The sequence below is a fragment of the Mauremys reevesii genome, linkage group 27 (assembly GCF_016161935.1).
Source record: "Mauremys reevesii isolate NIE-2019 linkage group 27, ASM1616193v1, whole genome shotgun sequence".
NCBI classification, from domain to species: Eukaryota; Metazoa; Chordata; order Testudines; family Geoemydidae; genus Mauremys; species Mauremys reevesii.
In genome coordinates this window covers 2,061,832-2,073,712 of record NC_052649.1, presented here as the reverse complement: position 1 = coordinate 2,073,712, position 11,881 = coordinate 2,061,832, and the positions used below count along the sequence as shown (strand labels likewise).

Here is an 11,881-nt window from a genome sequence, read left to right as displayed (position 1 = left end):
CTAGAAGAGGGCCTCACCCGCCCTGATTGAACTAACCTCGTTATCTCCAGACTGATTCTTGCCTGCATATTTATACCTGCCTCTGGAAATTTCCATTACATGCATCTGACGAAGTGGGTATTTACCCACGAAAGCTTATGCTCCAATACGTCTGTTAGTCTTTAAGGTGCCACAGGACTCATTGTTGCTTTTCACAGATCCAGACTAACACGGCTACCCCTCTGATACTTGAGACCTGGTACAGTTCATACAGTGTGAAATCCAGCCTGGTTTTGCCCTGCTCAGAGCAGGTCTAGGTAGCACAGGGGTGAACACTAGTAGCATTCCAACCATTGCTAGTGGTAGCACAACAGTGGGAGGCTTGGTGCAAATTGTCAATGGGGTCATGGCGCTAGACTTTTGAAGGTGTGCAGCTCCCCCTGTGACACTTATAACCGGATCTCAAAGCACAACGTGCTGAACTCTTATGAAAATCTGGCCTGTACGTTGTCTTTGACAGCATATGCACATTACTCAGGTGCATCCTTTTTAAATACGTTACATGGAGATCGTCTGCTATCCCCTGTTAAGGAAAGGATTCTGGCAGGGAGTGAAAAGGGGCAGTCGCAGATGGAAGTATTTCAGAAACCTCTATCTTGCTTCCCCTTGCTAAAAACTATTGAAAGAGGTTATTTGCATGGTGGCTGACACGAGGCCTCTTTAGACAAGATGCGAGTGACTCTACCAGAGTTGCAGTGGTTTAACGTAATTTAAACGGTTGAAAAATGTAGGTTGGATGGAACGCTCTTAGACCTAGTCTGTGCTAGAAAGGGTTTGCTAGTGTAGCTATAGCAGCAAACACTCCTAGTGTAGATGTACCAGGAAAGCATTGTTGTCACTCTTTTGCTGGTATAGCTTATACCAGTTCCCTGAACAAAATAAGCTGTACCAGCAAAACAACTTTTGCCAGTATAACATGGCCTATGCAAGGGTTTCTGTCAACACAGCTCTCAGTTGAGGGTATTTTGATTTTCAGGCTGTGTGTGTGTTTGGTGATGGTTTGTTTTGTTTTTCCCCTGAACAGTCCTCACTGAATAGCTGTGCTGGCAGAACTTTTAAAGGTAGGCCAGGCCTAGCTTTGGGTTCAGCTGGGTTTATTTTGGTTTAGTTTAGGTTGATTAGCAACAGGCGTTAACACCCTTCAACTGAAAAAAGAGCGTCCACCTGGGTTAAACTAAACTAGTACACCGCTACCTCGATATAATGTGACCCAATATAACATGAATTTGGATATAACGCAGTAAAGCGGTGCTCTGGGGGGGCGGGGCTGCGCACTCCGGTGGATCAAAGCAAGTTCAATATAACGTGGTTTCACCTATAACGCGGGAAGATTTTTTGGCTCCTGAGGACAGCGTTATATCGAGGTAGAGGTGTACAAGTTTGTGTGTAGACAAGGCCCGACATACAGTGCAGTGTCAGCATATGAAACTTACATTTTAAAAAAACAACTTGAGAAATTTATTACAAAAATGATTGCATCAATAGTTGCATTTATAGAGCCTTTCATCCTGAAGGCTCCCAAAGCATTTTCCATATTGCATTGTGTACAGGGATCACTTCACATACCTATTTCCCCGCACTGAAATGGCCACATCACAAAAACACCATTTGTCCTCTAGGCAGAGGACCGAGACTCGCCAAATTAATTTCACAAAGGCTATAGACTGGCTATCAGAGGACAATTTTGAGATCCTGCTGAACTAGGCTAAGAATAAAGAGAATGATGCAGAAGTCAATGGTAATTTTTCCTATTATGCAAACTATAATAAGTCATTGTAATAAGTCAATCTTTGCCTTTCTGTAGTACCTATAGCAAGATCTCAAAGCAGTTTCAAAACATGAAGCTGCACAACTCCTCCATAAGATAGGTCAGCATGATTATCCCCACTTCATGGATGGGGAAGCTGAAATACGGAAGCAAAGATCCTGGTGAATGGTTTTCTCTAACGCTTACTTCTAGGGTGAAACAGTGGCCTTTTTAATAGCACACAGCTATGCTAGTCACAACTCCGGCAGAAAACAACACCAACAAAAAACTAAAAATCCCATATTCAGTTTGAAACGTAGGGGCAATTTAGAGAGACAGAATAGAATTGCCCAAGTTGGAATTTGGCCAGTGGACCAGAGTTAACAGCCATATAGTTACAATACATATCCTAGGCCCTTTAGTGACAAGTGGTTATGAACTGATTTTTGTGTCTCATGTGAAAGATGGCACTCTGAGCAGCACGGGAACCCCTAATGCCATGTAGAGTCGATGGCTCAGTGCTGACGCAGAGGAAACTGTTCCCAGAATTTCAGAGCGGTAGCCGTGTTAGTCTGTGTCAGCAAAAAGAACGAGGAGTACTTCTGGCACCTTCGAGACTAACGCATTTATTTGGGCATAAGCTTTCGTGCATGCGTCTGATTAAGTGGGTTTTAGCCCACGAAAGCTTATGCCCAAATAAATGTGTTAGTCTCGAAGGTGCCACAAGTCCTCCTTGTTCTTTTTGTTCCCAGAATGTGGGCATTTCCTAGAGGTCTTCCTTACAGGTACTAATGCAACCCTGCTTAGCTTTCGAGATCTGATCATCACAGTAAAAACGACTTCCCTCTTGGTCCCCAGATACCCTTAAAGGGAAGGAATAACCGTTTGTCATGTGACCTGCTCCTATCAAAGTGACTCGCCAAACTACAACTGCCTTCACGATCTCATTTCTCTATCTGAGTGAAGAGACGATTGGGTCTGCTCAGAACAGGGACAGACTGAGGCAAGGAAGTATTTGTAGCTGTTCTAGTGGCAACTTACCACCCCCTCCCCCCCCATTTTTTACAGAGAGGAATTGTATCTATCTTTGACAGTCCAGTAGTTGTTTGGACACTCTTGCCTCTTAGAGTTGCCCAGCTGTATTTCCACTTTCCTGCCCGTGGATGCAGAGCTGGGCTTCCTTGAGTGGGACCCAGTAGGACTTGTAGAAGGGTTCAGAAGTACATGCTTATCCTTTTCACCCAAAGTTTACAGCAGGGGTCGGCAACCTTTCAGAAGTGGTGTGCCGCGTCTTCATTTATTCACTCTGATTTAAGGTTTTGCGTGCCAATCATACATTTTAACGTTTGTAGAAGGTCTCTTTCTATAAATCTATAAGATATAACTACACTATTGTTGTGTGTAAAGTAAACAAGGTTTTAAAATGTTTAAGAAGCTTAATTTAAAATTAAATTAAAATGCAGAGGCCCCTGGACGGGTGGCCAGGACCCGGGTAGTGTGAGTGCCACTGAAAATCAGCTCCCGTGCCATAGGTTGCCTACCCCTGGTTTAGAGCATCATTAACTGTAGTGTGTGAACCTCCCAAGATCCAGATAAGGAAAGACATTGTCATATCCCGCTGTAGGGGAAGGGGAAAGAGGGATCTATGGGCCCAGGTCTTGTATTTCCTGACAGGAGGAAATAGAAGGCCTTCCAGGTCCCTCTTCTGCCCCGATGGCTGCCAGTACCCTGTTCAACTGCAGGGGTGTAAAGCGAGACTCTGCTACTCTTCTTGGGCATGAAGAGACGGGTATCTTTAACCAATCCAGTTTTTTAGTGGAAAAAGACTCCACTGAAGAAATAGTCTGCACTGAAGTATAGAATAGTCTCCACTGAAGTAATTAAAATATACCTTTAACTAAGAACATGTGGTTTTGTGCCTTTAAGAAATCTGTTCTGAGAGTATTTGTATGTTGTACCCATGACTGGGCAGTGCCAGGAGATGTGCTGATTAACATGAGTTAATTCCACTGGGGGATCAGAATCACTCTGGGACTTGCACTGCTCCTGCAGTTCCCCAGACATCACCAGAACTCCCTCCTGCTGCTTCAGTGCCGTGGCAGGGTCCTTGAGCGTTGCCAGATCTTTGAGAGATCCCCTAATGTGCCTTAGTGTTTGATCTCTGGTGCTCTTGTAGCATGCTTCCAGTTCCAGAGATGTCTGGACTAGTGATGAAGGCTTATGGTGTACCAGCTAGAGAAGTGATGCAAACACATTGCCTGGATAAAAAAACAGAGTTTTTGTTGCACCTTAAAAACATAAATTTATTTATTTAGCATGAGCAGCTGTGAGCTTGCTCACTTCTTGGATGCATACAGACAGAAACACATAGAGAGGAGATATACAAACAACAGGACAACAAAAGGTGGAAGAATGCAGTAGGAGAACAGGAGGGCAGAGTCTAATTGAGGAGAGAGAATCAGGAGGAGGGAGGAAAAAAACTTTTATATAATGATAATTAAGATGGAGGATAGAGAGAGAACACCACAACTGAACAACCATTCTTCAATTGGTCTCCCATTCCATCACCATTTAATTTATTCACATTTTATGACATCTCTAAGTTCCTATGTTCTTCTCTAATTATCTCTCTAAAATCATCTAAATCTATCTTCTTTCCTGCTGCATCTCTTCATCTCAATTTCTCTCTGTTGGTGTGCATACTTCTGTTCTCGTTCACTGTTCATGTTCCTTCTAATGTCTTTATCTGTGTGTTCCATTGTATTCCTCAAGCATCTCCTTAACTTAATCATTCATGCTTAAACTTGTTTTTTTTGTTCATATTGCCTGGATAGTCTCACTATTATCACACACTGAATTTTACGAATAAAAATTAAGGGGACTATTTAGAGCCCCATGTTTTGCAGAGCGTTATTGACATGTGTGTGACACTGTGGATAGTCACTCGGGACAGGTAGTTCAGCCACCTCACAACTGCTACATACCTAGGAAGTTGCCTCATGACAACACTGATATGGTTACTTCATTTTTCTAAGCACTGTCCCACTCTAAATTGCTCTTGGTAGCAGCTCTGTGTAACAGATGGAATGCTAATCTCACAGCAATGACGATCTGTACTTCATAGGCTCAGTCTTGTCCCTACTATGAGGAATCATAGACTTTATAAATGGGAAAGACCTATTAAATCCACCAGTCCGTCTCCCAATACAAGTGTCCAAAGGTCAGAACTGAGCCCAGTGTCCATAGGAAAGAAAGTCCCAAACCTCTTTGCTGGGGGAAACATTTTTGTGCAACTGCACTTCAAAAAGCCAAGCTGCTCTCTGATGCACATATGTAGCTCTCATGAGAACCTAGTGTAAGTATACAAGGGCTGAATTTTGGCTTTGAGTTTAAGATGTGTATCGTATTTGTACACTGAGGAAGAAAATATGAAGTCTTTAGTGTGGATCTTCTACAATATGCAATGCAAGATCACTATCTTTAAGTTAATGTCCTTGATTCTGAGCAACGTTGCTTCCCTCCCTCCCCCAATATTATAGATCAATGTCGCTGAAATGTCTTGTCCTTAAACGTTCATGCTAGTGAACAGCGCTGGTTTAGCAGTGCTGGAGACTCAAGTTTCCTAGACACATAACAGAGTTGTCAGGGCAGTTGCAGGAAAAGTTTTCCAGGTTGGCCTTACCCTATAGCTATCTTAGGTACTCATAGGGCAGTGCTAGTATCTGCATGTTACAGATGGGAAACCGAGGCACGAAGAGACAAAGTTAGGAACCTAAATACCCTTGAGGATCTGGGCCTAAGTGACTTCAAGGTCACATGGGGAATCTATGGCAGAGCAGTGAGGTGAACATTGAGGGGAGTGTGGAGGGTCTCCTTCCTTGGCAGTGTGGGGCACAGGTCACTCCCGAGAATCATCTGGGTACATCTCAACTAATCAGTTCTCTGCCACGGCAGTGGCCTTGAGCGTTAGTGCATCTTGCTGCTTTTGGATTCTTGGATTCTTTGCTGCTTTTACAGATCCAGACTAACACGGCTACCCCTCTGATACAGTGCATCTTGGTTCCTCCTGTTCTATGCCTAAGGCATGTAATGGGTTAGTCTCCAGAGAGCTGTAATACTTTGGTTTAATTTTAGTTATTGGGCTTGGTATGGTGGTGGTGGCTAAGTGGTTTTACGGGCCTATGACATACAGGAGGTCAGGCCAGACGATCTTCTGGTCCCTTTGGCCTTAAACTCTATGAACCTGGCTCTCCTAAATCCTGTACTATCACCCTAACTACTGGGCTATCCTTCCTCTTTGAAATTAAGCAGTGTGTTGGTTGGGAATTTGTTGTATCAACCAGTCAAGGTACTAACAAACTTCAACAGGACTTTATTTTTACAGTGGAAACCTCTTTACCAATCTGCGGCTGCACCCTCTGTAACTCTCACCCAGCCTCCTCAACTCCTCCCCCCTCCTTCCTCTTTCCTGTCCTTTCAGACTCCTAACAGCCAGTGCTCCCAGTTCTAATAATTACAGCAGCATCTAAACACCACAGAATTGAATCCGAGAGTCCTGTGTTGGGAGTCGCACCAATGTTTGTATACCAGGAGTGACTACCTCATAATTACTGAAAGAGTAGTATGAGCTCATCCTTCAGAGATTGCATGTGAGGGGGTGGGGTAGCTGTTTGTAGTAGGGATGCTTGTTCACAGGGAACTGAATTTAAACCCTTCTCACATTGGTAAGGAATGAATTCAATGGGACAACTTATGCAAAAAGTTAAGTACCTACTTTAATTGTTACACACACTTGGGGAATCTGTCTGTACAATTTAGGACTTCTGTGTGAGATTATGAACTTCTTGTATGTGTCTTTAGTAAGCTTTCAAACTCTATTTTGAAGGTGCACTCTTTGATCTTCTCTGTTGTCCTTTGACTTCCATGTTGGAGCAAAATTCCAAAGGGGTAGTGGCAAAGTACTGACAATCTAGGGTCATTCAACCTGGAAGTATTAGAGGGGTAGCCGTGTTAGTCTGGATCTGTAAAAGCAGCAGAGAGTCCTGTGATACCTTATAGACTAACAGACGTATTGGAGCATGAGCTTTCGTGGATGAATACCCTCTGCTGCTTTTGTTAGCCCCATCCTTTGCTTTCTCCACGCTCCCCAGTAGTTCATTGGCTTGTGGGATAAGGAAAACTAACTTTACAAAGCTTTAGTGTTTTGCACATGTTTGTGTTCAGGAAAGGATCTTTATGATGATGATTATTCAATTTTTTTTAAACACAAATAGGCAACAAGCAAATTCCACCGCATGGTTGAGAGACAACTCGCTCAGGTTGTTGCTCTTGAATTTAACAGTGATTCCCCCAGTGGAATTATTGCCTTTTATTACTTATCCTTTGTCTTTGGATTTAGTGGAGAAGCTGCAGGAGGATTTTTTTTTGTTTTTATTTATTTTTAATTAGGGTTGGAAGGGACTTCAGGAGGTCATCTAGTCCAATCCCCAGACAGAATTTTACCCCAGTTCCCTAAATGATCTCCTCAAGGATTGAACTCACAACCTTGGGGGGGTAACAGACCAATGCTTAAACCACTGAACTATCCCTCCCCATTGTATGAGACTAGCCCAAGGTGTTAACTTTTTTATTTATTGATTTTTTTGATAATCATTAAGGTGCAAATCAAGAGAGAGCATGTGATCTAAGAGCAGATTTCTGATGGAGGTACTGAAAAGAGAATGTATAATGAGAAATAGCAGTGGAAAGCCAGTGGACAATGCCCCATAAGTCGTTATATCATGATCAGATCTTTTTTAACCATAGCCCATTGTATTATATATATTTAATTGAGGAAGAATACTCTAGTCTAGTGGCTAACAAAAAGCTAAAAGACAGGATCCCTGGGTTCTGTTCCAAGTTTGCCTTCATTTCAATGTGTGAACTTGAGATGGTTTTGCCAAATTGGTAAAAATGGATAGCTACCTAAAACCCAGTCTATGCTATGGCCTTAACTGTTTTTAAAATTCCAAGGGGTTTCCTAGGTTTGGAGATAGGAGGAATTGAGGGGCATCTAGTACAGTGAGGTTGGGTGTCTTGGAACACTTAGAGGAGGGAAGGCGGCAGAGAATAGTGGTGGGGGTGCTTGGAAGGGGAAGGGGCAGATATTGGGGGGGGCGATAATTGTGGTGGTGGGGCACTTGGAGGGCAGATAATTGCAGGGGGGTCGCTTGGAGGGGCAATGGGCAGATAATTGTGGGGGGGTGCTTGGAGGGGGACTGGGCAGATAATTGCAGGGGGCGATAATTGTGGTGGTGGGGTGCTTGGAGGGGGAAGGGGGCAGATAATTGCAGGGGCGCTTGGAGGGCAGATAATTGCAGGGGGTCGCTTGGAGGGGAATGGGCAGATAATTGTCAGGGGTCGCTTGGAGGAAGGGGCAGATAATGGGGGCACTTGTAGGGGCAGATAATTGCAGGGGTCGCTTGGAGGGGAATGGGAGATAATTGCAGGGGCGCTTGGAGGGGCAGATAATTCTAGGAGGGGTTGCTTGGAGGGGGAATGGGCAGATAATTGTGGGGGGGTGCTTGGAGGGGGAAGGGGCAGATAATTGTGGGGGGGTGCTTGGAGGGGGAAGGGGCAGATAATTGCAGGGGCGATAATTGTGGTGGTGGGGTGCTTGGAGGAAGAAGGGCAGATAATTGTCGGGGTCGCTTGGAGGGGAAGGGCAGATAATTGCAGGGGGGTCTTGGGGGGGGCGCTTGGGGAGGAGGGGCAGATAAGGGGGGGCGCTTGGAGGGGGAGGGGCCGGCTGAGGGAAAGCGGGCAGGCAGATAACTGGCAAGTCTCCCTCTGTTGGGTAACAAGGGGGCGGGGTTACTGACTGGGGCCGTCCCTCAGGCCCCGCCCCCTCATGCCTCTCCCCCCCTCAAGGCGCGTGTTCCCTCCGGAGAAACATTCTCTGCCCTCAAAGGAGCCGGGCGGCGGCAGCCTCGCGCATGCGCTTCTGAAGGGAGGGGGCCAGTCAGTGAGTGGGGCGCGGGACGTTGTACGCTTGCGCTCCGGGGCGCCCGCCCGCGGCGACTCGGCGCATGCGCCTCCCCCGCCCTTGCGAGTGCGCGGAGGGGAGGAGGCTGTGGTCGTTGTCCGCCTGCGCGCGCCGCTGCTCCCTCTGGCGGCGCCCCAGGGCCCGGGCACTCTCTCGGCGAAGGTTCCGGAGCCTGCGCTCGCCTCCGCCTCGCGCCCGCGGCCCCCCTCCCCCCGCCCTCGCCCGGGCGCGCGCGCTCTCCTGTCACTCCCCCTCCCCCCTCCTCCCGGCTTCGCTGCGCGTCTCCAGCGAGCTCCCCCTGCAGCAGCCGCAGCGGCAGGTAAGCGCCCGGGACTCCCCACCCCAATGCAAACCCCGCCCGGGGCAGCGGGGGCACCCGCAGACCTTGGGGCAGGGCACAGGTGCATGCAGTGGGGTGTGAGGGCAATGCAAGGCAATGCAATGCACGGGCTTTGGGGCGGGGGGGGTTGCATGCAATGCAATGCAATGCAAGGGGTTGGGGGTATGTGCGCATTGCAAGGGTTTTGGAGTGGGGGGAGGCAGGGGTGGAGGGTGCGTGCAGTGCAGTGCCTTTGGGGGGTTGTCATGCACTTTCTGCATTACTCACTTTGCTGTCACCATAGTTTAAAAAAAAAAAAGACAGGGAACCTGTACAGGTTTTTAATTTGCAGAATCCAGCTGCCTTTCTGGTTGCAGAATATGAGATTTGTGGTCCCTCCCGCCTCCGAAAAATCCCAATGCGCCACCTATTTAAAAGAGAAATCTATTTTTCAATTTCCAGTAAAAAGAGTGCTTTTCTGTTGTACCTGCTTTCCCCCTCTCCCCCAGTATTCAGTGGAGACTTTGCATTATAAAATGGGGTAGGGGTGTGTCTCCGCTGGAACCTAAAGGGTGGGTTTGGTGGCATGAGAGAGATGTTCAGGGAATGGAGGTTTCTGTCACTGTTTCCTTTGCTTGTGTATTAAAACTCAGCTGCAACGTTATTTGGGGAATAAATGTGCGTGTTATGTGCATAACTTGGCTTTTTAAATTGCAAAGGGATTTTTCTTAAAAGCCGTCTTCTCTTTCATGTAATTCACACGGATGCTTTATTCCCACCCTGCTGCAAGTTGCAACCACTGTTGCTGCTCTAGGGTTGCAGGTGCATTTTATAGGGGAATTTTTATTTTTTCCATCCTTCCTACTTTTCTCTACATTCTCTCCCCCCCCCCGCCCCCATCTCATTCCTGCTGGCAGGTTTGGTTTCCTGTTTGGGAGACTGCTTTTGATTGTGGGGGTGATGGCAAATGATAGGTTGTCTGTGGGTACTGCAGTAGGTGTGGATCTGGAGAGAGAAAGGGTGGGCTTTTTTTCCTTTTCACATCTGAGGTGCCATATTTTGCAGTTCATCATATCTTCAACATTATAGAGAGGATCCTGTTTAATGTGGGGGCACTTAAAATGACAATCTGATTTTTTTTTAAAGAAGTGCATGGTCACCATCTCCTTTAATCATAGAATTAGGGCTAGAAGGAGAGCTATTTGGGTCATGTAGTCTAAGTTACGTTGCTTTGTTTCACAGCAGAGGTCAGTATTATGTGATTTTTACGTTTCATAATTCTAAAATCTTGGTGTCACTGGAGTGTGGGGAAAAATGCACCTTATCTTTCCCCCTGTATTTTAAGTGTCAGTCACCTTACTTGATGTAATTGATAACGATAGTAACAACCATGAGCAGGGACACAATAGACAGACAAATCCCTTCTAGGTATTGCACTTCTGTCTGCTTTCTCTGGAAGATACAGAGACATTAGCCTCACTAGGATTTTCTGCATAATTTATTTTGTGCCTTTACGGGCTTTTTCTTAAGAGCTGTCTGAAATGGGTCTGGTAAAAATTTGAGTATATTATATGGCATCTGGTCACGCCCCTGCTATGGCAGCATATATGGATGCATAATACAATTCTCATTGATTGGGCGAAGGCTGTGGTATATCCCTATAGTTAAGGTGGGGGAAAAATCCTTTTGTCTACCAGTATTTGCATTCTTAGCCTTTAGGGAGGTAATTTCTCTAGCATGCTGAAATTGACATGCCATCTCCTTTATTACCTATTTTATTTTTACCCTGCAAATATCTTTTGATCATTCAGAGTGCACAGAATTACACTAGTCAGGGGCATGATTCTCCTCCATTTCTGGACATTGTGTCACACAAGGTGGTTTTCCTTCACTTACTGAGCATCTCCCTATTTTGAGTTTTCATCTTACAAACAGGAAAACCCTTGACAGAGATTGGCACCGACATTGCTGTAGTAAATATAATGTGTCACACCTAGTCTAGATTAGACACCTAGATTAATGAGTTTATTTGATCAAGGAATAACAAATTCTAATTGTATTCTGCTCACTAAGAGAGTGTGAGGGTTGAGGTAGGGAAGAGGAGTGGTTCTAGATACATTAGTTGCATTTAAAAAAAACCAGCAGTCCAGCCTTAGGGCAGCTGCCATCATTCCAAAGGGGGTTTCTCCTTCCATTTGCTTACCCTGTGATGGGCACAACTCCATTTGCAACCAAGACTGATCCTTATTTATGAACTGACAAGAAGAATGTGCTGTAAGACTGATCTAAGCTGTCTTTACTTAGCAATCTATATGGACCATGCTTCTTAGCAGCTCTAACTTATCTACCTGTGCAGTATACAAATTGATTGTTTAATAACTCTTCAAATGGAATGAAAAGAAACTCACTAAAGAGATCCACTTTGTTCCATTTAAAAGCATGCTATCAATTTGAAAAACACACACAATTTTTTTTACCTTGGTTACTAATAATTTAGATTATAAAAGCTCAGAATCTTAAGTCTAATTTATTTTTCACTATGCAGTTGTACTCCATTTTTTTTTCTCTTGGTGGACAATGAAAATGAACTTGTAAATTTTCATTCCTATTTAGAGCCAGCTTCATTTTCTAGTTCTAAATATTGCAATAATCACAGGAGGAATGTTTGTTTAAAAACCTTTTCCACTGGAATTGAAAAATAAAAATCCATGGAAACACTTTGTAAAATCCTTTTCCCCCACCCCGGTATGTA

The 11,881-nt window shown here is 45.1% G+C and overlaps 1 protein-coding gene across 15 annotated transcripts in view; it reads left to right on the top strand.

The window, feature by feature from the left end:
* Positions 1-6,502: 6,502 nt before the first annotated feature.
* Positions 6,503-11,881, top strand: part of MAPT (microtubule associated protein tau) — a 90,575-nt gene continuing 85,196 nt past the window's right edge. For 11 of the 15 annotated variants that reach the window (XM_039516314.1, XM_039516311.1, XM_039516308.1 and 8 more), the window contains exon 1: positions 6,503-6,548. In XM_039516314.1, the coding sequence (XP_039372248.1) occupies positions 6,518-6,548 (31 nt within the window). In that variant the 5' untranslated portion in view covers positions 6,503-6,517. Of the gene's footprint in view, positions 6,549-8,683; positions 9,130-11,881 lie in introns of those variants that run through there. The other 4 variants (XM_039516310.1, XM_039516301.1, XM_039516302.1 and 1 more) reach the window with 3 other exon arrangements.